At 64.2% G+C, this 23,417-nt stretch overlaps 3 protein-coding genes across 5 annotated transcripts in view; all 3 read left to right on the top strand.

Annotated features, from left to right (window-relative positions):
• The window catches only part of PLEKHM2 (pleckstrin homology and RUN domain containing M2), a 39,194-nt gene extending 35,266 nt beyond the window's left edge, over positions 1 to 3,928 (top strand). For 2 of the 3 annotated variants that reach the window (XM_002722340.5, XM_017338263.3), the window contains 7 exons: positions 230 to 362; positions 590 to 780; positions 1,110 to 1,175; positions 1,650 to 1,809; positions 2,072 to 2,251; positions 2,325 to 2,441; positions 3,003 to 3,928. In XM_002722340.5, coding sequence (XP_002722386.3) covers positions 230 to 362; positions 590 to 780; positions 1,110 to 1,175; positions 1,650 to 1,809; positions 2,072 to 2,251; positions 2,325 to 2,441; positions 3,003 to 3,140 — 985 coding nt within the window. In that variant the 3' untranslated portion in view covers positions 3,141 to 3,928. Of the gene's footprint in view, positions 1 to 145; positions 363 to 589; positions 781 to 1,109; positions 1,176 to 1,649; positions 1,810 to 2,071; positions 2,252 to 2,324; positions 2,442 to 3,002 lie in introns of all 3 variants that reach the window. The other variant, XM_051836532.2, reaches the window with a different exon arrangement.
• A 1,571-nt stretch (positions 3,929 to 5,499) lies between these two features.
• On the top strand, positions 5,500 to 9,227 carry SLC25A34 (solute carrier family 25 member 34). The gene is made up of 5 exons (XM_008249760.4): positions 5,500 to 6,110; positions 6,513 to 6,578; positions 6,661 to 6,813; positions 7,086 to 7,220; positions 7,999 to 9,227. Exons 1-5 carry the CDS (start codon positions 5,733 to 5,735, stop codon positions 8,179 to 8,181), a joined length of 915 nt encoding a protein of 304 aa, XP_008247982.1. The 5' UTR covers positions 5,500 to 5,732; the 3' UTR covers positions 8,182 to 9,227.
• Positions 9,228 to 9,781: 554 nt separating this feature from the next.
• Positions 9,782 to 13,143, top strand: TMEM82 (transmembrane protein 82). Its single transcript, XM_002722328.5, has 6 exons — positions 9,782 to 9,941; positions 10,065 to 10,137; positions 10,335 to 10,509; positions 11,043 to 11,463; positions 12,431 to 12,618; positions 12,835 to 13,143. Exons 1-6 carry the CDS (start codon positions 9,854 to 9,856, stop codon positions 12,922 to 12,924), a joined length of 1,035 nt encoding a protein of 344 aa, XP_002722374.1. The 5' UTR covers positions 9,782 to 9,853; the 3' UTR covers positions 12,925 to 13,143.
• The last annotated feature ends 10,274 nt before the right edge of the window (positions 13,144 to 23,417 follow it).

Genomic DNA, 23,417 nt, shown 5'->3' with positions numbered 1-23,417 from the left:
TCCCTCACAGCCAAGGTCTGTGTCCCTTTGGCCTTTTCCGGTTACCGTTTGATGACCATGGACGCGTACCCATCCCTGCCCCTACTACTGCCCTGACCGCTGGCTCCAGCCAGGTTCCCTCCCCAAGTCTCTGTGACCCCTGCAGGCCGGGAGCTCCCAGGACAAAGTCCTGTCCAACTGAGGCAGCTCCGTCCCCAGGCCTCCGACTGCAGATGCGCTCCCTGTGCAGGTTCTTCCTGGCGTCGCTGAAGTCAGCCATGATCAGGGGCTGCCGGGAGCCACCCTACCCCAGCGTCCTGACCGATGCCACCATGGAGAAGCTGGCACTGGCCAAGTTTGTGGCCCAGGAATCGAAGTGTGAGGTCAGTCCCTGAGCTGCCACTGCACAGCCAGCCTCGGGGTTGGGGTCAAGTGAGGCGCACGCCTAGGAGGAGCTCCCCTGCCCTGGGCCTCGTCCTCCTCCCTTGTTGGCGCGTGTCCGGGAGCCAGAACCCTCTTGCCGTCTCAGTGGCTGCTCCTGGTGCTGGGCCGTTGTGAACCATGGCCTGGCACAAACCCCAGCCGCCTTGTCTGCTGTCCGCTGCTCCAGGCGTCCACCGTGACCGTGCACTTCTACGGGCTAGTGCACTGGGAGGACCCTACGGATGAGTCCCTGGGCCCCGTGCCCTGCCACTGCTCACCCCCGGAGGGGGCCATCACCAAAGAAGGCATGCTGCACTACAAGGCGGGCACCTCCTACCTGGGCAAGGAGCACTGGAAGACCTGCTTCGTGGTGCTCAGGTAGAGCCCAGCGGCTCCCCCACGCCGCAGCGTGGACCTCTGGCAGGTCACTGCGGAGGGGCCCGAGGAGGAGCCCTCCCTTCTAGCCGGGGCTGAGGAGTAGACGCGCCCGGCTGCTAGGGTTTCTGCACAAGCCTGTCCCCCCGGGGACCCAGGCACCCTCGGGTGGGTCCCGCGGACGACACCTTAGCTGTGCTTCCCCCATCCCTTCCTTACCCTCCCTCCCCTGGTCTTCGTGACCACAGCCTGTGAGGGACCCCTGGGCTCTGGGCCCCGCCTGGCCCCCAGTGCATGGGCAGGCCTTACCCTTGCCGTGTTGTGCCCCGCAGCAACGGGATCCTCTACCAGTACCCGGAGCGCACCGACGTCATCCCCTTGCTCTCCGTGAACATGGGGTGAGTGTCCCAGGAGGTGGGCGGTGCTGGGCAAGGGTCAGGGCCAGGCCTTGCTGCCTGAAGGTCAAGGTTCCAGCTGAGCCCGGGCCTAGAGCTCGTGTTCTCCCTGTGCTGAGATGGCCGATCCTCGGCAGCCCCCATAAGCCAGCCCTGCCGGGGCCCCGGGTTTGCCGCGGGCCAGCAAGGGTCCCGCTTCCCAGGAAGCTCCCGGCCCGCTGGGAGGTAGACACACAGGCCCTCAGCCTTGAGAGGTGGTGTGGATCAACACCTGAGTGCCGAGGCTAGACCTCACCCCCGCCCACACCCTGTGTGGGTGCCTAGAAAGCTGATGGTGATTCACAGGGATAAAGGGTGCTGCACAGAAAGGGGTGGGGCTGCCACAGCCGTCCCGTGCCCCCCAGCCCCCAGGCAGCCCCAGGGGCCCTGGCCGCCTCTGCCTCCTCGCCCCGTTTCACCCCTCCTCCTCTGGCCCAGGGGGGAGCAGTGCGGTGGCTGCCGGAGATCCAACACCACGGATCGGCCCCACGCCTTCCAGGTCATTCTTGCCGACCGGCCCTGTCTGGAGCTGAGCGCCGATAGCGAGGCCGAGATGGCCGACTGGATGCAGCACCTCTGCCAGGCCGTGTCCAAAGGGGTGAGTGCCTGCAGGGTCCCGTCCCCGCGTCCACACCAGTCACGGAGCAATCTGGGAGGCCGGGGGACCTCTGGGGTAGCCCAGGAACAGACCCGGAGACCGGGCCACCTGCAGCCTGGCCCAGGTCACTGTCACTCCATCCCCACCTACATTCCGAGGTGGCCGGCGCTTGTCAGAGGGGCTGGCTGGGGCCCTGACCAAGAGCCTGGTCCAGGCCAGCCCGGGAGCACCAGCTTGCCCATCCCCGCCCCCAATGCTGCAGGTTATCCCCCAGGGGGTCGCTCCTAGCCCCTGCATCCCCTGCTGCCTGGTGATCACCGACGACCGCCTCTTCACATGCCACGAGGATTGCCAGACCAGCTTCTTCCGCTCCCTGGGCACTGCCAGGCTGGCTGACGTCAGCGCTGTCTCCTTGGAGCCGGGCAAGGAGTACTGTGTCTTGGTGAGCAGGGGGGGTGATGGGGGCAGCCCCACAGAAGGGAAGCCCCATCTGCTCACGGGGCCTGCCTCCCCAGGAGTTCTCCCAGGAGGGCCAGCAGCTGCCCCCACCGTGGGTCATCTACCTGAGCTGCACCTCGGAACTGGACCGGTTCCTGTCTGCACTGAGCTCCAGCTGGAGAACCATCTACCAGGTACCAGCTGCCCGGGAGCCCCTCCCTGCGGGAAGGAGCCCCCACCTGCCCTCAGGACCTGCTGTGAGGGTCCGGGGACAGCAGCTCAGGGACAGACACACGAACTTAGGACCCCCAGCGAGTCCCAGTGAAAGCTGAAAACAGAACCCGGGAAATACAGTTCCTGATCTCAGCTCCGATCCAAGCCTGGGCTCCGGGCTTAATGTGGGCTGGAGCCATGCCCAGCTGATGGGGCACAGGCCTGCAGGACTGTGCCGGCCCTCGGAGCATTAAACCCTGGATGGGTGGGTTCTGAGCACGTGCTGTGTTCTGGCCTCACTCAGGGCTGGGGATGGTCCTGGGCAGTGCTGTCCTGCACAGGGCCACCAGGGGCCACCGCCCCTTGGCCAGTTTGAGCCACTCTTGGTATAGCAGGGGAGTCTAGCAGCCTGGAAGTGTTTCCCGGGGAGAGGCCTGGAATCTGGCCAGGGAGGCCTCACGGGTCCGTGGCCACAGCCGAGCCGGGAGCCGCCGTGGCCACTGGGACTGGAGCCTACACCTGCTGCCTGCCCGGCCCCTCAGGTGGACCTCCCCCACAAGGCCATCCACGAAGCCGCCAGCAAGCAGAAGTTTGAGGACGCCCTGAGCCTCATCCACGGCGCCTGGCAGCGGAGCGACAGCCTGTGCCGTGGCAGAGCCTCCCGCGACCCCTGGTGCTGAGGCAGGGCTGGGCGGCACCCCTGGTGGGGGGAACGGGAGGTGGCCGGCCAGCAGGCTCACTGTCACAGCCGGGTCAGGCACCGCGCGGGGCCAGGCCTCCACACCATTCGGCAGTCCACCCTGCCCCAGGCGGCAGCACGCTGTGTGCTGGGGACACTCCTGGGACCTGGAACGGGTGCCCGGCTGGTAGCGACTGCGGGTCGCTGGGCAGAGGGACTGAGCCCTGTGGGCTCTGTGGTCACACGCCCTCCCCCAGGCCGCCGCCTCCGATGGTGATGAGGGGAAATCCATCTGGGGGGCGGGGGAGTGAAAGGACTTCCTGGGGCAGGAGCCCGGGCAGAGGCTCGGGGCCTCCTGGGGACCGTGGGTGCCCAGCTGTCCTTGTTTGTCTCTGAGCACTTCCAGCCGCGCAGGGAGGCTGGGACACCTGTGACTGTGCATGTGCCCTCACTCACCCAGCCCCACGCACAGCTGCCGCCTCGCCGGAGCCCAGCGCCTTGGCGGGGCCGCCCGCCCAGGCTGCCACGAGGCCCTGCATGCCCACGGCCCCGCCCCCGCCTCCCCCACCCTGCAGTGCCCACAGGACCCAGGGATGAGGAGCAAAGAGCAGGGGGAAGGGGCCGGAGGGGAGCGGAGCCCGCAGCCTGGTGTCCACAGTGACGACCCCTCACCGGCCCCTGCTTGGCTGGAGCCAGGCCCTGCCCGGGAGCTCTGTCAGGAGCCCTCTGGGGAACGGGTCAGGTGGTTTGGGTTTGTTTTTTAAAATAAAATAGACGTTATATTGCCAAGACTCGTGCCTGGCCGTCTGTGAGCTGGGTGGGCTGGGGTCGAACCCCTTGTCTACAGACATCCTCCAGGGTCTGCTTTGTGCCCTGGGAGTTTCTTGGCCTGACCTTTGCCCTCCCTCTGGGTTCCTGCTGGGACCGGGGCAGAGGCCGCCACAAGCTCCTGCCCCAGGGCGGGATGTGCTGCCAGGGCCCGCTGGCCAGCGCCGTCCCCTTGCCTGCCCACGCAGCCCTGGGCAGCAGCTCCCTGCCGTCCCCGTCTCCACAGCCTGCAGGGTGGGTATCACTTGCTCTTGGGATGCATCCAGACATGTGCAAGCTGTCCCCTGGGGACTGGCCCGAGGATGCCAAGCCTGCCACCGCTTCACACCTGCGAGGACAAGGACACAGGAGGAGGTGGGGTGGAGGCTGCAAAGCTGCGGGGTCCCAGGGGCTGCCGCTCTGCCTCTGGCTTCACCTGAGACGGGTGATTCACGTGGCCTGGGGGAGAGAACCACCTTGGGGACAGACGGCGCCCCCAGCAGTGCCCTGCGGTGGGAGTCCCCATCTCCCCAGGCACAGGGGGCCATTCCTGTCCCAGGGCCTGGCCTCCTGCCCCAGCCCGGGAGGTGGGGAGGGCCTGATGGGCGAGCCCTTCCTGGCCAAGCACCTGAAGCCGAAGGCTGCACCCCGAGACCCAGCGGCCCTTGCTCTTCATCCCCAGATCCTGGGAGCCCAAGCGGGGGCGCAGCCCAGTGCCGGGCACCCGCGGTCTCCCACAGAGTAAACGGACAAATTCCAGAAACGGGCAGTTCATTCTTTTTAAACCGTGCGGCGTTCTGGGCGGTGTGGGGAGACCTCCGCCCGGGAGGCACCTCGTCCCTCTGCCGGCGTCACAACACCACGTGCGCCACTGCCCGTGAGCCACGTGGTACCGCCCTGGTTGTAGGATCGGCGGTAGTGGGGTGCGGTGCTGGCATCTAGGTCACTGTCACTCGACTTCAGCAAGGATCGTCTGTGCCGCAGCCGCCTTAGAAGATGAAGTCCCCCTCTCGGGAGAGCCAGAGAGCGCGTGCGCTGAGGGTGCCCACAGTGAGGCTAAAGTGGCAGGAACACGTGAGGGGCCTCCAGAGAGCCTGGGAAAATGGAATCGAAAGACAATTTTATTTTGGTGCAAAATAGTTTTGAGATCCACGCATGGGATCCATCCATGGCACGTGCCATGAGCGTTTGGAGGACCCCTCCTGGACATGGGAGCAAAACCAGGTCCCAGGGCCCGCGAGCGGGACCGCAGACTGCAGGAGCCGGGTTGGTAAGGCTGAGGCCTGGGAAGGGGAAGCCACACAGGTGGCGGCAGGCAGAGGGAGGCGGTTGCTGGGTTTCCCTTGCACCCTGTGCCAAGGGCTTCCTGGGGCGCTGTCCATGCCCAGGGCCCTGAGCTGGAGCAGGACAGGCTGAGCCAGGGGAGGGCGGGACGAGGAAGGGCAGGCACCTTCCCCCACCCCCATTCGCCCTCCAGCACCAACTGACCTTTCCCCCAGATCCCAGGGTCCAGGCCCGCCCCGGCCAGAGGCAGCTGGGATTGGTCAGAGCCAGCAGGGGTGTGGCGAGTCCCAGGCTCCACCGGCTCTGAGGAGCTGAGCCAGTGAGTTTCTGAGACTGCCCGGGACCGCAGGCTGCTGAGGACCTGTCCCTCTAGACATGGCCCCAGGTTCCCTGGGTCGTCAGTCCTGTGGCCCCAAGGGGGCGCAGACAGCCTAGACGCCAGCACCCCAGGGCCCGTGCCGTGCCCTTGACCTGGGCTCGGCCGGCCCCTGGCGCCGAGTCCATGGAGACAGTGCCCCCAGCTGTGGACCTGGTGCTGGGTGCCTCGGCCTGCTGCCTGGCTTGTGTCTTCACCAACCCCCTGGAGGTGGTAAAGACGCGGCTGCAGCTGCAGGGGGAGCTGCAGGCCCGGGGCACCTACCAGAGGCCCTACCGGGGCTTGGTGGCCTCGGTGGTTGCAGTGGCCCGTGCAGATGGGCTGTGGGGCCTGCAGAAGGGGCTGGCCGCCGGCCTCCTCTACCAGGGCCTCATGAACGGAGTCCGCTTCTACTGCTACAGCCTGGCGTGCCAGGTGGGCCTCACCCAGCAGCCGGGCGGCACCGTGGTGGCTGGGGCTGTGGCTGGGGCGTTAGGAGCCTTTGTGGGGAGCCCTGCTTACCTGGTAAGTGCATTGTCCTACCCCACCCCATCCCAAGGACTCTGCAGGGGTTGGGCTTAGTGGCCCTGGGTTGGGTGGGGCCGGCAGGTGGGGCTTGGAATCTGTATACCGGGGCCTTGCCCTGACCCTCACTCCTGGGGCCCCTGCCCTGCCAGTCCTCAGCCAGGGGAGGAGGCGAGAGGGTGGCAGGAGAGGAGCTGGCTCGAATCCCGGCTCGCTCGCTTCTGGCCAGGGGCCTGTGTACGTCACAGATGAGTGCCGTGCAGTGCACTGATCAGACGTTCTGCAGTCCCACGGAGGTGCAAGTGCAGGCTGACCCCCAGCCCCGTCAGGCGTGGGGTCACAGTGAGGGACCTCCTCAGGCACTGACCCGTCCCCAGCCCCTCACCCGCTGTGTCCTCGCAGGTCAAAACGCAGCTGCAGGCCCAGACGGTGGCCGCCATGGCCGTGGGGCACCAGCACCAGCACGAGGTGGGCACCCCCTCCCCAGAGCGTCCTGGGCTGGCAGGGCTGGCTGGTGGGGCTCCCCGGCTGACCCTGTGCCCTCCCACAGAGTGTCCTGGGCGCCCTGGAGACCATCTGGCGGCAGCAAGGCCTGCTGGGGCTGTGGCGGGGCGTGGGCGGGGCCGTGCCCCGCGTCATGGTGGGCTCGGCCGCCCAGCTGGCTACCTTCGCCTCTGCCAAGGCCTGGGTGCAGGAGCGACAGGTGAGGGGCGGGCAGGAGTGGGGGGAGGGGTGCCTGCCTCCTTCCACGCAGGGAGCTCCAGGGTGGCAACAGAGGGCGCTGGGCTGGGGGCTGGGCTCTGCCATCTGAGTTGGGGTCAGCTGGCTCCGTGGAGCTGTGAGGGGCTCAGGGTGGTTGGGGGGATAATGGTGGTTGGGGACTCGCCTGTTCCAGGGACCCCAGCCTTTCCGGCCCCCTTTGTGCTGGGGGCTGGAAGGGCGCCACGCGATCAGCGGGCTCTGGCATCCCCACAGTGGCTCCCTGAGGACAGCTGGCTGGTGGCCCTGGCCGGGGGCATGGTCAGCAGCATAGCCGTGGTGGCCGTCATGACCCCCTTCGACGTGGTCAGCACGCGGTTGTACAATCAGCCGGTGGATGGGGCTGGCAAGGTGAGCGGGGGCCGGGGTCGGGAGGATGGGCGGCTGGGTCTCCCTCCCACCGCGCGCACACACACACGCACACACGGGTGCACACACACACATGCACACAGGAATCGGGCTGCTTTGCCGAGCGAGCGCCAACACAGGTGCTAAGCCCCTTCCTCACAGGATCCTATCCCATCCTTTCCTAAAGAGGAAACGGACAGTTGGGGGTGAAGCGTCTCTCCTGGGGTCCCCCAGCTTGTGAGCAGGGAGCCAGGCCTTCCGCGATGCCCCAATCTGAAGGTGCCTGTGCGCCATCAGCCATGCTGAGTCTCCTGGCCTGGGGCTGTGGCTGCCTGGAGGAAGAGGCCCCCCAACCCTAATGTGGCAGCCTGGAGGCCCAGCTGGAGGTGGGGCCTGTTTTAGTTTTTTATTTTTATTTTTAAGTGTTTTTATTTATTTGAAAGGCAGAGTTAGAGAGAGATCTTCCATCTGCCAGCTCACCTGCCAAATGGCTGTAACAGCTGGGGCTTGGCCAGAGCTTTGTCCAGGGCTCCTACCATGGGTGCAGGGTCTCGAGGACTGGGCCATCTCCCAGTGCTCTCCCAGGCACATGAGCAGGGAGCTGGATCGGAAGTAGAGCAGCCTGGTCTCGAACTGGTGGCCACATGGGATGCCGGCGCTGCAGGTGGGGGCTTAGCCCCCTGCGTCATGGCGCCAGCCCCCAAGTGGGGCCCTTTTCTGATGGCAGCAGTCACTCCCGGGTGTGCCCTTGCCGTAACACTCGCCCCACGTCTGTCCCCAGGGCCAGCTGTACGGGGGCCTCGCCGACTGCCTGCTGAAGATCTGGCGGCAGGAGGGGCCCCTGGCGCTCTACAAGGGGCTGGGCCCCGCCTACCTGCGCCTGGGCCCCCACACCATCCTCAGCATGTTCCTCTGGGACGAGCTCCGCAAGGCGGCCCTGCAGGTCCAGCACCAGCGCGCCTAGGGGCCCGGAAGGACCGCCCACGCCAGCAGGACTGGCTGTCCCCCGCCGGCCACAGCCCCTCAGGCCCACCGACTCTGGGCGCTGCCTTGAGTGTGCTGGGTCTCCACTCCCCAGAGCCTGGCCAGTGTTAGAATCACTGTGGCAGGTGTGAGAGTCTCCCCGGCTGGGCGACACAGGGACATCCGCAGGTCTGGCCCCGAAACGCGATGAAACGCCTAAGATCCTTTGCCCCAAGCCAGCTGAGGCCCGGGCTGGGGGTGGGGGAGGGTGACGCTGCTCTGACCGAAGCCACATGGCTCTGAGCGACAGAGCCCGGGCTGGGGTTCAGCTCTCGCCACCCTTGGCAATGACTCTGGGGGCCAGGATGACGGCGGCTGCAGCACGGGGCCGGGCCTCGCCACCCGTCTGGTTGGTGTGGACACCACCCGTCTGGTTGGTGTGGACAGTGGACAGTTCTCACTCTCTGGAGGCGGGAAGTCCAAGTGCGGGGCTTCAGCAGGGTTGGCGTCCCTGGGCGTGGAGATGCCGCCTCCTCCCGGAAGCACCTGTCCCCAGCCCTTCTTACAAGGACACCAGTCCCGTGGGATGGACGAGGGTCCTCCTGCTGACCCTGCGTGCCCTCTGCGCTCCTGTCTCTGCAGTCCCAGCCGGGGAGGAGCTGGGGCTGGGCCTCTCACACAGGACCGCACAGGCGGGCCCATACGCGGGCAGCCAGGGCTCTGATTGAGGTGCCCAGCACTGTGGGCCTTTGCACAGGCCAGAAGGTGGGCCCAGCGAAGCAGGTGGCGTGCCCGGGCGGGCTGCAAGGCAGGGCTGGCACTCGGGCCATAGAGGCCCTAGGCTCTTCTCGGGATGGCCACGTTCCTGCCACGGGTGTGCTCGGGAGGCCCGCCCTGACCTTTGGACTGCAGAGTGCACCACAGCTCCCTGGAAGGAACCCGCAGCCCCGGCGCCTTCCCTGCCGTGCCCCGTGGCCGGGCGGAGCTGCTCCCACGCCCACGGACTACTGCACACTCCAATAAAGTTTTCTATTTTGTTTACGTTCACCATTCCTCTCTGGCGGCTTCATTCACCCCTATCCCTGGTGCCCCACCCCCGGATCCCTCCGCCCCTCGGTGCTCGCTGTCTGGGAAGAGGGTGGGAGGAGGTCGCACCCTGGTTGGCCCAGGTGAAGCCTGCCACCTCGTGGACCCTGGGAGGAACTGCAAGACGAGCCGTCCCAGGGCCTGAGAGATGGCGGAGTGAGGAAGGGACCCCACCACTGGGTGTGGAACGTCAGGGCCTGGCCGGTCTCAGAAGGGGCGGAGCCAGACTCCAGGCCTGGGAAACCCAGGCTGTGCCGGAAATCAACCTGGGGCTGAGGGCAGAGCCCATGCGTTACACACACCAAGAGTAGGCAGGACCCAGACCTGGGACTTCAGGAAGGCGTGGTTCAGGGGATCCCAGACTTGAGCAGGGGCAGAGACCCCTCAACCCACGCTGCCCAAGGCTGCTGTCCCTGGAGCCGGGACTTTCCTATGGGCTGGAAGGGTTAAGGCCTCTGTCTCCCTCCTGCCCTGGGCCTTTGACCCCTCCTGGCTCCTCCCCACCCCTCTGCCGACACCTTTGCCCGGTGACGTCAGTGTCTCTGCGCAGACCTGGCGGGGAGGCTGGGGCTGGACCCCGGGCTGCCATGTTCTCCCTGCCGGACCTCCCCTCCTGGCTCCCCGGCCTCCCCTCCCTCGAGTGGGGCTCCAGCCTCCTCGACTGTCTCCTGCGAGGTGAGCGCCCCTCCCCGTTCCGCCTCAGCTCCGCCCCCTGCAGGTGGGTCCCACCCACGTGGGTCTCTGGCCACCAGGACCCCGCCTGACGCCCAGCACCTGATGCCCCTCCCACCCGCCCAGGCCTCGTCGGGGCTTGCGGAGTCTCTGTCCTGAGCAACCTCCTGCGGGTTTACTTCTTCGTGGGCTGTGCCAAGTGAGTGCCCACGGCCCTGTCCCCCTCCCACCCCCTGAGCCCCTTGCCAGGCCCCTGGGTCCTGTGCTGTGACTGGCCTCTCTGGGAGAGACCACCCCTGCCCCCCACCCCAGTGGGTGTGGCTGGTGGCTCAGGGGCTCCCTCCCGGGGCTGAGGCCACTGGAGGGAGTGACTGCCACGTGCGCTGTGGCCCACAGTGACCCCGAGTGGCGGCTTCAGATGGACCGGCTGCGGGCCCAGTGGTCCTTGCTGGAGACGCTGCACCTGGCAGGGCTGGCCCTGCTCCTGGCTGTCGTGGGGGTCCGGGTGGCTGCCCTGGTCGTGCTGGAGTTCTCCCTGCGGGCTGTGTCCACACTGCTGACCCTGAGCAAGGTGAGACTGCAGGGGGCGCAGTGGGTGAGTGAGCCCCTGGCCCTGGCACGAGGCAGGCACGGGGAGGACGGAGCCCACAGGAGCCCCTCTCCTGGGGGTGCAGAAGAAAGGCTGCGGTTTGCACCCGGGGCTTCTGATGGGCCAGGACAAGTCTAGGGGCCCCGTGGGTCCCGCCCCTGTCCCGAGAAAACAGCAGCGGTGCCTGTGCCTCCAGCTTGTCAAATGCCAGGCCCGCACTAGAAGACATCGCCGCCGTCCAGGATAAAGGTTTGCCGTGACACCTTTTCACAGATGGGGAAACCGAGGCCCAAGGTCACCCAGCAGCCGATAGAGTCGGGCTTTTAACCCAGGTCTTCCAGGCTCCGCACCACGATCCTTGAGCTAACAAATGGGTGCCAGGCACGTGATCAGAACCCAGGCGAGAGAATGACCCTGTAGGGCTTACCTGGAGCCTATATTCCGTTTCCGGGGACCCTTGGGGCTGCCTGTGCTGTGTCCCCCTCCCGACAGGACAGCCGCCACCTCCCCCGCAGGGCTCCCAGGACACCCAGGAGAGGCTGCGGCTCTTCCTGCTCTGCCAGTACTCGCTGGGCTGCGGGCTGAGCTGCGGCCTGAGCTTCCTGCAGGAGGGCGCCCCCCACCGCACGCTCAACCTGCTGCTGAGCCTCGGGCTGGCCGCTCTGCTCGCCTCGGCCGCCCGGCGCCTCCGCCACCACGTCTGCCGCCTGTACGAGCTGCACAGCGGCCAGCGCTCCTGCGGCGTCTGCCTGGGCCTGCTGGCCGGCGCGCGCGGCCTCCCCAGGCTGCTGGGCCGCGCCCTGGCCGTGGCCTTTGCCGTGGGCGACGTGGCGGCCGTGGCCCTCATCAACCGGGACTTCCTGACCACCTCGGAGGCCGTGCGCTTCTGGACGCCGCTCAGCATCTGCTACACACTGCTGGTCATCCACATGCAAGGTGGGGCGCCGGCGGGGGCTGGGTCCTCTCCATCGCCATCACATCCCACCGCCTGCAGGCCCAGGCCCTGGCCTATCCCTGCCTCCCAGGGAGCCGGGCCCAGGGGCAGAGGCCACACCACAGAGAAGGGTGCTCCCACCTGGGGGCCCCGAGGAGCTGTGCTGGGATTGGGCCTTGGAGATGGAGCTCACTGAGAAAGGCAGGGGTGGGGGTGGGGGGTTGTGGGCTCCAGAACAAGCCACGCCCAGAGTGAGTGAAGGCGTGGCAACTGCAGGGAGCCGCCCCAGGGCACCGGGAAGAGATGAGTGGCCAGCATCGAGCACCCTCATCGGCCAGGCCGAGCTGTCGTGCGAGGACCCTCACAGGGCTTTACGCAGGGGAGACTGAGCCGGGCCCTAGGAGGAGGCTCCTGGCTGCAGAGCTGGGGTGGGATGGAAGCCGCAGGGTGAGGAAGGGCCCCCCAGGCAGTGCGAACGGCAGTGCAAAGGCCCTGAGGTGGGCGTGAGCATAGTGTGCTCTGTGAACAGGGAGAAAGCTGGGACGGCTACAGACAGGGACCACGGGGGAGCGAGGCAGGGAGGAGGCGAGGCTGGGGAGGAGGCGGGCCCTCGGAGGCAGGGGAGTCCTGGCAGGGGTATGGGCAGAGCCGGGACCTCATTGATGGGTGCAGAGGTCACTTTAGCTGGGCAGCCAACAGGGGCTGCAGGGACAGGAGCAGAGAGGAAGTGGCTGGAGGCAGGGAGGGGCAGTGGGAACCGGGCTGTGCGCGGGCAAGGAGCCCCAGGGCTCCCTGGGGAGGTGGGGGTCAGGTCCACTCCCGGGCTGGGGTCTCTTACCCAGATCCGAGGGAGACCTGGGAGGAGGTAGTGAGGGGGCGGTAGGAGTGCCCGGTGCCCTGCAGGTGGTCGGAGAGTGGGGCTGCAAGGGGAGGGGCAGGAGTGACCGTGACAGGTGCGCCTGTCCCCAGAGGAGCAGCGGCAGAACCCGGGCATGCGGGGCCAGGTCCAGACGGTGCTGGTGCGCATGGGCGGTCTCTTCGTGCTGCTGCTGACCGTGGGCCGCTGGCTGGACCTCCTGGGCCTCCTCATCTCGCTGCTGGCTGAACTCTGGTGTCTCGTGGGCGTCCGCACGCTGCTTGACCTCTGCCACATGCAGGTGAGCCCCCGCTCCCGCCACCCCGACGCCCTGCTCCACACAGCCCTGGGGTCTCGAGGTGGCCTCCTTCAGGACTGGGGACAGAAGGAGCTGCTACCCCAACGCCCTGGAGCCGGGCCCCGCCGACCCCCAGTGGCCCCCGGAGGCCCCGAATGGGAAGGTCTCGGGGGGGGGGGGCAGGCAGTGTCCTGCAGCCCTTCCCCCTCCCTCCCGCAGGACTTCCCATCCCAGAGGCAGTCAAGGTCAAGTCCAAGCCAGACTCAGCCCCCTGCACCCGCCCAGCCCCGGGAGACGGCGCCCTCCTGACCTGCATCAGGAGAACCCGGAGTCTGACCTGCGAGGCCTCGACCTTGGACACTGGAGACTGGTGGGGCTCTCCCGGCCCCTGCTTCGGGCAGATGAGGGGCACTCTGAGACCCTGGGGTGGGCAGGTGGGCACAGGCGGAGGGACAAGGAGCCCCGGCTGCCCCCTTTCCCTGCCTCCTCCCTCTGCAAACAATAAAGACAACCAGGCTTCCTATCACACACAGAGAGGGAAAGAGCCTCGCTGAGGTCACACGGCTCTCGGGCCGTCTGGGGAGACAAGTCTGAGGCTGGTGGGGCTGGATCCCCCAAGCCACAGAGCTGCTTGCAGACAGAGCAGAGCTAGCGTGGGGCGGGAAGGGGCAGGGGTGGAGGGCATGGACACGCTCGGCCTAACACCAGCTTGCAGTCTGGGTGCGTGGTGCCCACCTCCCATCCCGTTCCCCACTGAGGAGCAGCTGACGGGAGCACGAAGCAGCTGGGGCCTCTCCTGGGGGCTCAGCCCTGACCTTGACTTATCTAAGAACATGAGGGTCCTTCCCATCTCAGCCCATTCAGGGCTCAGTGCGTGGAGGCCAGAGGGTGGGGCGCCAGCTCCTCTACCTCTTTTTTTTTTAATTTATTTTTTTATTTATTTGAAAGGCAGAGTTACAGAGAAGCGGGGGGGGGGGTCTTCCATCTTCTGGTTCACTCCCCAAATGGCCACAATGGCCAGAGCTAGGCCAATCCCAGCCAGAAGCCAGAAGCCAAGAGCTTCTTCTGGGTCTAGTACGCTGGTGCAGAGGCCCAAGGATTTGGGCCACCTTCTACTGCTTTCCCAGGCCACAGCAGAGAGTTGGATCAGAAGAGGAGCAGCCGGGTCTTGAACTGGCGTCCGTATGGGATGCCGGCACTGCAGACTGCAGCTTTACCCGCTACGCCACAGTGCTGGCCCCAGCCTAAGTTCTGTGTGCCCAGGCAAGCTGCTGTCCGGCTCTGAGCACCACAGTGTGCCAGGCACTTGGATGAGCACACTTCACTTTCCCACCGGCCCCCAGGGGCAGGGAATGAGACCCCTTTTTCCCGTTCAGAAACTGAGGCTCACAGAGGTTAGGTAACTGCTCAGGGGCCCCCAGGTCATAAGTGGCCAGAGTTTGGGTCCAGGTGGCCTTGAGCTCCAGAGCTCAGGGGCTTTGCGAGCTCCCTGCTGCCCGGGGTTCTGTGGAGGGCGTGGAGTTGGGGAATCTCCCAGGGTGGAGCAGGAGCGCCCCAGGCAGTTTCACGAATGTGCTCTAGCCCACCTTTCATCCAGCAGCGTCTGGGCTCCTCCTGGCTGGGGCTGTCGGGCTGCACAGGGATGGAAGACCTCAACCCAGGGCCCTGCCCAGAGCAGAGGAGCCTGCTGGCCTGTGGCCCTCGTGGGGCAGCAGAGGCAGGGCAGTCGGGTGGCAGGGGCGGCCTGCAGAAGGTACTAGAAGGACCCCAGGGCAGTCACATTCCCCCAGACATGGTCACCCCAGGACAGCTCGACCTTGACCTCTGAACTCTGTTCCCGGTCCTACCCTACCATCAGGCCTCTCGGTCCAGGGTGTGGTCCCAGAGGGAGGAAGCCCCCTCCCCCAATCCAGCCTGGCCTGGGAGCACTGTGCTCACTCGCAATGGATAGGAAGCTGGCGGGAGACGAGGAGGAAATGGCGCACTTGGTTGGGCACAGGGCCAGCCCCTTGCCAGCCCCAGACTGGGCTCCGGGCTCTGGGCTCCAGTCGGGGCCCTGTGTTTTTGCTGGAAGATGCCCCAGCCTCCCAGTCCTTGGCACAGCCTGGGACCCATTGGGGACCGGGCCAGGAGGGGACTGGGCTTGGCAGCCCTGTCCTTTTTATGGGCACGAGGACTGTTTTCCAGACAAAAATTGGGACCACGTGGGCTGGAGAAGGCTTCCTACCAAACGAGTGTTGTGAAGTGAGGCGCTGAGCAGATCTCCAGCCAACTGCAGAAACGGAGGCCATGGGCGAGCCGCACGGCAGGGGCTGGGGCTGCGGCACGCTCTCCCCAGAGGACGCCAGGAGCCCAACCCTGGGCGCTGTCCGCCAAGCCCAGGCCTCGGGGTAGGGACACCAGGGTCCCCAGTCCCTGCTTAGAGGGGCGGTGAGCCCTAGGGCGCTGGCGTTGGGACGAGTGGGTCCCCTCCCGCCCGCCAGAACCCACTGCTGCGTACCCTGCATTGCTTCACCTCTCATTCATTCATTCAATGAGCCAGGGCTGGTGACTGCGGGCAGCCGGCACTGGGCTAGGGAGGGTGGGACGAGGCCGGGGGAGTGACGCAGGCCTCAGAGGCAGCCCCAGGGGAGACAGACAGGGCAGTGAGGTCTCCTGGGCAGCTCACAGAGCTGAGGACGACGGAGCTGCGTAAGGGTGAGAGAGGGACCGTGCCGGGCGAGGGCCGGTGGATTTGCCATCTACGGCTGCGGGGCAAATGATCACCCCCTGCCCCGATGTATCATCTTATTTTTAATAAACAAATATATTTAAATAAATAAATGACTTAGTTATTTATGTGAAAGGCAGAGTGACAGAGAGTGAGATCTTACATCTGCTGGTTCACTCCCCAAACGGCCGCAGTGGCCGGGGATGGGCCAGGCCAAAGCCAGGAGCCAAGAACCAGGCACTCATCTGGGTCTCCCACGTGGGTTCAGGGGCCCCAGAACCTGGGCCATCTTCCACTGCTTTCCCAGGTGCATTCGCAGAGAGCTGGATTGCAAGTGGAGCAGCCGGGACTCGAACCCGCGCTCCAACAAGTGGCAGCCTAACCTGCTGTACCACAACACTGGCCCCTGTTCTATTATTTTTTGAAAGATTCCTTTATGTATTTAGCAGAGTGATGGGGCTGAGGGGGAGGAACATCTTCCAGCTCCCAAATGGCCACATTAGCAGGTCTGGGCCAGGCCAAAGCCAAGAGCCTGGAACTCCATCTGGGTCTCCCGCGTGGGTGGCAGGGGCCCAAGCACCTGAGTCTTCATGAGCTGCCTCCTGCCTTGCACATTAGCAGGAAGCTGGACCGGAAGTGGAGGAGGGGCTGGGATTGGAACCGGGCACTGCGGTACGGGACGCGGGCACCCCAGGGGCACCTTAACCACGGCACCAAGCGCCCGCCCCGTCGGAGTTGCTTTAAGGCTCAAGAGTTCAGAAACAGGGCCCCAGGCTGGAAGCATCTGGAGCAGCCCAGGTGAGATGACGGAGCCCGCAGGCGGCGCCGAAGGCTCGGGTGGGGGGACAGGAGGGGCACAGTGGCAGTGGGCTGGGGCCCGATCACAAGGGGCCTGGCATTGTCCCTGAGAGCACAGCAAGCCACAGAAGAGCTGAGCATGGGGCGAGAGGGTCCAGCTGCGTGGACAGTGACTTGCTGGCTTTGAGTCCTTCTTTTAGAAAAAAAAACAATACAAAGGGTGGATGAAAGTGAACAGGGGAGCTGGCGCTGTGGTACAGCCGGTTAAACCCACTACCAGCAACACCGGCATCCCTTATGGGCACTGGTGTAAGTCCCGGTGCTCCACTTCCGATCAGCTCCCTGCTAATGCACCTGGGAAAGCAGCAGAGGATGGCCCAAGTGCTGGGGTCCCTGCACCCACATAGGAGACCCAGATGAAGCTCTTGGCCCCAGCTTTGGCCTGGTCCAACCCTGGCTATTGCAGCCATTTGGGGAGTGAACCAGAGTGGGGAGCAACTCGGACTAGACTAAGCTACTGGAATTAAGACTTATTCTATGCATCTGCTCTCCCACAATATGGCGCTGGGAGAGGAGTAAACAGCTTCTACACAGCTGCTTCCAGTTCGACCAATAACCTGCAGGAGCTGATCCTGCTCCTGATTGGAGGAGAGCAGCGTACTCGGCGTGTGGGTAGCAGAGTTGGGATTGGTGGAAGAGGACTATAAAGGAGGAGAGAGACAACATGCACCAGGAACATCTAAGGGGAACATCCGGATAACATCTGAGCAGCCCCTGAGAGAGCCGGCCGGCGGTGTGCCGCTCCCTCGCGGAAGTGGGGAAGGTGGCAGGGGGAACCTCCCTTCCACGGAGGTGGAAGGGTCGGTAGCCAACCTGGGAAGAACCAGCAGCAAACCCGGGAAGGGCCGAGCAGACAAAAGAACAGCGCAGGGTCCTGTGTGGTTCCTCCGTGAAGAGGGGGAGCGACAAACCAGCAGATGGAAGATATCTCTCTCTCTCTCTCTCTCTCTCTCTCTCTCTCTCCCTTTCAAATAAATAAATAAATCTCCAAAAGAGAGAGAGTGAGCCCTTCTTGAAATCAGGAAGCCAAAGCACAAGGAGACCTGGGCCCTTCTCTCTGGGCAGTTTGCTGGGAACACTTCATGGAAAGCCTTCCTGGGCAGCACCTGGCCTGCTAGAACATTCCATAACTCCCAGCCCTCACAGGGGCCAGTGGGCCACCTGAGGCCGAGGGTCGCTGCCCTCCCTGTTGTCAGCGCAGCTCTAGCTGCCCGGGAGGTGGGCAGGCTGCAGACCAGGCTCTGGTTTACTCAGGAGGCTCTGAGGGACTGGGGGGGCTGAGATGGGTGCTACCGGGGTGGATGTTCCCCCGGGGACAGGGGCAGCTCAGGACGGGGCTGGGAACAGCGAGGACACAGGAGCTCATTCTCGGCACGCAGCTGAGGCGTGGGGCAGACGCGGGAGCCCCTGCCGCCAGCGACACCAGGATGGCCTCCTCCCTGGGGCTCTCACCTGGCCACCGAGGCCTGGGCCGAGGAGGAGGGGCTGCCCTCGCAGTGTGCTGAGCCCCAAGCCCCCTCCTGAGCCGCCCCACATTCTCGCCCCCAACGCAGGAGCCCCCGCTGGGTCTCTGAGCAGATGACCTGGCCACTCCGCCAGCTCAGGCCCCAGCCCCGGGGGGGTTAACACCCAGACATTGTTGTCACTGGCAGCTGCGGAGGCTGGCCCTGCTGGGTGAGGCCAGTGGCCTGGGAGCCGGGCCGCTGCGGGGCTGTAACACCCCTTTGGCTTTTGAGTGTTTCCCGACAAACGTGGCCTGTTGAGTGGCCAGGAGCCAGAGGACCTGGGAGTGGATGGAGCTCATTTTCTGAGCCAGGGACTCCCTGGGCCTCAGTGTCCCCCCTCTGTTGAGAGGTTGGAGAAGACCATAGAGACCGGTGCTCCATACTGGCTTGGAGAAGACCATAGAGACCGGTGCTCCATACTGGCTTGGAGAAGACCATAGAGACCGGTGCTCCATACTGGCTTGGAGAAGAGCATAGAGACCGGTGCTCCATACTGGCTTGGGGTCCCCCAAAGGCCCAGCGGCTGGGAGTGTGATCCCCAGGGTCTAATGTTAATGGTTAATGGATGAAGGGTGGAGACGCACTCCAATTGTGAGGCCTGGAGGTGGGGCCCTGGGAAGTGATTAGATTGGGTTAAATTGCTGGGGTGGGGCCCCCCGATAAAATCCTGGTGGCTTCAGGGACACAGGGGGTGTGGCGTTGCTGTGCAGTGGCTCGGGACCCCCACTTCCCACGGCGGCGAGTCCGGGTCAGGTCTCAGCCACTCTGCTTTCAACCCAGCTTCCCGCTGACTCATGCCGGGGGAGGCAGCCGCAGATGGCCTGAGCCCTTGGGTTCCCGCCGCCCATGCGGGAGGCCTGAATGGGGTTCCCAGCTTCTGGCCTGAGCCAGCCCGGCCTTGGCTGTTGCAGGCACTGGGGGAGTGAACCAGCAGGTGGAAGCCCTCTCTGTCCCTCTCTGTCCCTCTCTCCGCCCCTCTGCCTTTCAAGTCGATGAACAGAAGTGAACACTCGTGGACACAGAGGCGGGGTGTCCGGCCTCTGCCTCCGGGCGACCGCAGGCTCCTACATCCACCACTGTCTCATCAGGAACCAGACCGACGGCCCTGGACCGGGAACCTCCAGACCCGAGGCAGAGCAAGCTTTTTCCTGCCTGAGTCACCCCTCTCAGGTGTGTCACGGTGACGAACGCGGGCAACGCAGCTGGGCCACAGCCCCTAGGCCTGCGCGTGGCCACGAGGGCCCTGTGGCGCCGCGGCTCAGCCTCCGCCTCACTGGCCAAGAGCACCGGGGAGGAGGTGCTGACTTGGAGCGGAAACCCCTGGGTGGGGGGCGGGGACACGAAGCGGCCAGGCCGCCCATCGCGCTCTGCTGTCTCCGGCCTCCCCCGCCTTGTCCAGGAGGCTTCTGGGCGCGCAGAGGGATGAGCGCCTGCACCCCCCTGCGCCCCGCCTGCGCCAGGAGCTGCTCTGGACGCTCTGCAGGGGTTGGAGCCCTGGGCTCAGGGTTTTCCTTCCCCCAGGCTTTAGGTCAGCCTTGACCCTGTGTGCGTGTGGGGGGTGACTTGTTCTTTCTTCCCAGAAAGCCCGAGGTTGAAAGAGAATAAAAGGGGGCCAGTGCTGTGGCCTGCAGTACTGTTAGCCCATAGGGGCTCCAGGTTCAAGTCCCTGCTGCTCCACTTTTTTTTTTTTTTTAAGTTTTTGATTCAGTGAGAGAAATGCATAGGAGAGTGAGGGCGTCAGTCTCACCCAAGGGAGAAGGGAGAGCCAAATGCTTAGGCTCCTGCACCCACAGGGAAAACCTGGATGAAGTTCCTGGCTCCTGGCTTCAGCTTGGCCTGAGGGAAAGGGGGGAGGGGGAGGGGGAGGGGTTGGGGAAAAGGGAGAGGGAGAGGGAGAGGGAGAGGGAGAGGGAGAGGGAGAGGGAGAGGGAGAGGGAGAGGGAGAGGGAGAAGCCCTGGCAGCCATTTGGGGAGTGAATTAACGGATGGAAGTCCTCTCTCTCTCTCTCTCTCTCTCTCTCTCTGTGTGTGTCTGTGTGTGTCTTTCCCTCTCTGTATAACTCTGCCTCTCAAATAAATAAACCTTTTTAAAAATTAAATGACTTGGGGCCAGCATTGTGGCACAGTAGGGTAAGCCACCACCTGCGATGCCAATATCCTTATGGGTGCCGGTTTCAGTTCTGGCTGATTCCACTTTTTTTTTTTTTTAATGTTTTATTTGAAAGTCAGAGTTACACAGAGAGAGGAGAGAGAGCAAGAAGTCTTCCATCCGCTGGTTCACTCTCCAATTGACTGCAATGGCCAGAGCTGCGCCGATCCAAAGCCAGGAGCCAGGAGCTTCCTCCGGGTCTCCCATGTGGGTGCAGGGGCCCAAGCACTTGGGCCGTCTTGCGCTGCTTTCCCAGGCCACAGCAGAGAGCTGTGATCCAGTTCTGATCCAGCTTCCTGCTAACGCGCCTGGGAGATCAGCGGAAGACGGCCCAAGTGCCTGGGTCTCTGACACCGTGTCTGAGACCCAGATGAAGTCCCAGGCTCCTGGCTGCGGTCTGGCCCAGCCCTGGCCATTGCGGCCATTTGGGGAGTAAAACAGCAGATGGAAGACCTCTCTCTCTCTCTCTCTCTCTCTCTCTCTCTCTCTGACTCTGCATTTCAAATAAATAAATAAGTCTTGCGAAAAATGCACGTTGATGAGGAAGTCAAGATCCAGACCCAGGCACTCACTCTCCTACTTAGACCCCACGTGCTGGGCTCCCAGAGCTGCCTGAGACCCCACAGTCTGGGGGAGCCGCTGAGCGCCGACTGTGCGCCAAGCACCGTGCTGGTGCTGGAGACACAGCGCTGCTCCCGCCCCGCTGGGCCGGCGTGGGGATGCAGCCAGCAGCCCGGGGATGCTCTCGACCCCTCACTCTGCAGAGTGCGGCAAGAGCACAGGCTTTGCCCAGAGGGAAGGGGGGGTCAGGCCCGTGCCAGCTCAGCAGCCTTCGTCCTGGCCCTCGCAAGCAACAGAAACATAATTTAAGTCGTTTAAGAAAAAGTAGGGCCAGCGCCGCGGCTCAACAGGCTAATCCTCCTCCTTGCGGCGCCGGCACACCGGGTTCTAGTCCCGGTCGGGGCGCCGGATTCTGTCCTGGTTGCCCCTCTTCCAGGCCAGCTCTCTGCTGTGGCCAGGGAGTGCAGTGGAGGATGGCCCAAGTGCTTGGGCCCTGCACCCCATGGGAGACCAGGAGAAGCACCTGGCTCCTGCCTTTGGATCAGCGTGGTGCGCCGGCCGCGGCGGCCATTGGAGGGTGAACCAAAGGCAAAGAAAGACCTTTCTCTCTCTCTCTCTCTCTCTCACTGTCCACTCTGCCTGTCAAAAAAAAAAAAAAAAAGTAGGAAGGGGCTGGCGCTGTGGCCGGTGTCGTGGCACAGTGGGTACAGCTGCTGTGGGCCAGTTAGGAGCGCTGGTTGGAGTCCCAGCTGCTCCACTTCAGATCCAGCTTCCTTCCACTGAGCCTGGGGAGGCACGCGCGATGACTCCATGACGTGGGCATTTCTGCCTATGCGGGAGACCCAGATGGAGTTCTAGGCTCCTGACCTTGGCCTGACCCAGCCCCGGCTGTTGAGGCCACTTGGGGAGTGAACCACTGATGGACGAGCTCTCTCTTTGCTGCTCTGCCTTTCAGATAAGTAAATGTATAAAGAAATGTGTTTTTAGAAATGCTCTGGAGTAGAGATTAATATACCATAAAAAGTGAAAACTTTTCAAAAGAGTGAATTTTTTAAAAAGGAAAAAAAATAGTAAGAAAAATGCTTAGGCTCCAGAGGTGGGATTTCAGGCATGGCTAGATCCAGCAGCTAAAGCAACGGGATCCGTTCTCTCTCCTTCTCTATCTCTTTACTCTGTGTTGGTCCAAGTGGCGGTAAAAATCATGTCCAGCCTGCATCCTGCCAGCCAACAACCCTGCTGGAAAATACTGCCTGCTTCCAAATACGTCCAGCCACAGGCCCAGCCAGGAGAACCGAGAGCCACAGTGACTGGCCAGACCTGGACCACAGTCACATCCCTGGAGCCCGGGGGCGGGGCAATCCCACCTGGACCCCAGGCACTGAGAGTGGAGGCCGGGACCAGGGTCAGGGAAAGATTGCAGGTCCTGCAGATCCCACTGCAGGCCCGGGCCTCTTCCTCGCCTTCAGCGGCTGTCAGCACATTGACTCCCAGATCCCCAAGCACCTGTCCCCTGCAAGGTGGGGACAGCAGAGGAACTCGCCTCGGGGCACCTACTAAGCGCTGGGCGTTTGTATCCACACTCCCTGCCATCGCTGGGCTGCAAGAAGAAACAGGCCCGAGCCGGAGTCGCTCCTGGACACAGACGCTGCTGACAGCCGTGTCTGTCCCCGGCACGCACGAGCACGCCCCTTCTCTCTGCGGCTGCACACGCGCGTGCACACACACACCCCAGCTCAGGAAACAGGTGCTGGGAGAACCTGCTGCGTGGGGGATTGGAGAGGGGCTGGGGGGCCCAGGGGTCTTCTGAGGCTGAGTGCGAGGGTAAACCCCTCCCCGCCTCTCGCCGCCATTGCCATCCCGCACAATGCAGCTGCACAGGCCGGGCTGGGTGGCTCTGCTCTGCCCCAGCCGCAGCAGAGCCTGCCCGGACGGGGGGGGGGGGGCAGCTGGGTGATGCTTCCTCTTGGGCGGGAGGGGGTGGGGGTGGTTCAGGGAGCCTCTGAGGAAAATGGCACAACCCCTGGAGAAGAGCACACTTCCGTCCCGCACGCCTCAGGCTGGTTCCTGCTCTCAGCTATAGCTGGAGGGTGTGGCAGAATGTTCTGGAAGTCAGGTGAGACTGTCCCCTCCCAACACTTCCAGGACACTGACTATAGGCCAGACCCTGACTGTACCTTTTCAATACCTATGACCCCACATTTCTGCAAAGGGAAGCAGACGCCTCCTGCTGGGGTTTGCATGCGTGCCCCAAAAGTCTCTAAGTTACATCCCAATTCATAGGTTCGATGGTGTTTGGAGATGAAGAGGATTAGATGAGGCCATGAGCAGGCCACCATGATGGCGCCTATGGCATTAAGGGGAGAGGAAGAGAGACCCGAGCGGGTGCACCTGCTGTCTCAGTACGTGTGCCTTCTACCGTGTGGGACGCAGCCGGGAGGCCCTCACCAGACGCCGGCTGGCACTGTGCTCCTGAGCTCCCCAGCTCCAGAACCAGGAGCCAAGTACACTTCTCTTCTTCTGAAATGAACTGGGCTCAGAGGTTTCCTTCTAAAGAGAGCAAGACGCCTCTCCGTGGGCAGCTCCGGCCCAGCTGCCCGTGTCACAGGCGAGGCAACAGCAGCAAGCGGAGGGAACTGAAGAGGCAAAACGGAAGCCCCAGTCTGACCTCAGAGCCCGTATCCCCGCAGCTTCCTCTGTGGCTCCCCAACCCTGCCGCTCGACGCGCCCTGTGCAGGGGCCTCTCTGAGCCGTAGCCCCCCAGCCCCTTCTCCATTCCGTCATAGCACTGTCATCACTAACGACTGTCAATATGCACCCCTGCCTAGTTCTGTGGGGACGCTGCGTCTGACTTGGTTTCGGGGGCTCCTGCACTCACACCTGCCTTGCACATAGTAGGTACCCAACAAGTGGTGGAGTAGCCAAGTCCTCCAAAGGGGACAGCAAACTCCCCGGCAGCCTGGTTGGCAGCAAGGCCCCCCCCCGGCCCCGGGGCGTGCCCCCACACCTCCCACCGCTGCCA

Source organism: Oryctolagus cuniculus, chromosome 7 (assembly GCF_964237555.1).
Source record: "Oryctolagus cuniculus chromosome 7, mOryCun1.1, whole genome shotgun sequence".
In the NCBI taxonomy this organism is placed as follows: Eukaryota; Metazoa; Chordata; class Mammalia; order Lagomorpha; family Leporidae; genus Oryctolagus; species Oryctolagus cuniculus.
This window is presented reverse-complemented; position numbering and strand designations above follow the sequence as displayed.

Excerpts from the sequence above, each read along its gene's own strand:
- TMEM82 (XM_002722328.5), top strand. The coding sequence starts at position 9,854 with ATGTTCTCCCTGCCGGACCTCCCCTCCTGGCTCCCCGGCCTCCCCTCC. Across the intron at positions 11,464-12,430 it reads GCTGGTCATCCACATGCAAG|AGGAGCAGCGGCAGAACCCG; the intron begins GTGGGGCGCCGG and ends GCCTGTCCCCAG. Across the intron at positions 12,619-12,834 it reads TTGACCTCTGCCACATGCAG|GACTTCCCATCCCAGAGGCA; the intron begins GTGAGCCCCCGC and ends TCCCTCCCGCAG.
- SLC25A34 (XM_008249760.4), top strand. The coding sequence starts at position 5,733 with ATGGAGACAGTGCCCCCAGCTGTGGACCTGGTGCTGGGTGCCTCGGCC. Across the intron at positions 6,111-6,512 it reads TGGGGAGCCCTGCTTACCTG|GTCAAAACGCAGCTGCAGGC; the intron begins GTAAGTGCATTG and ends GTGTCCTCGCAG. Across the intron at positions 6,579-6,660 it reads GGCACCAGCACCAGCACGAG|AGTGTCCTGGGCGCCCTGGA; the intron begins GTGGGCACCCCC and ends GCCCTCCCACAG.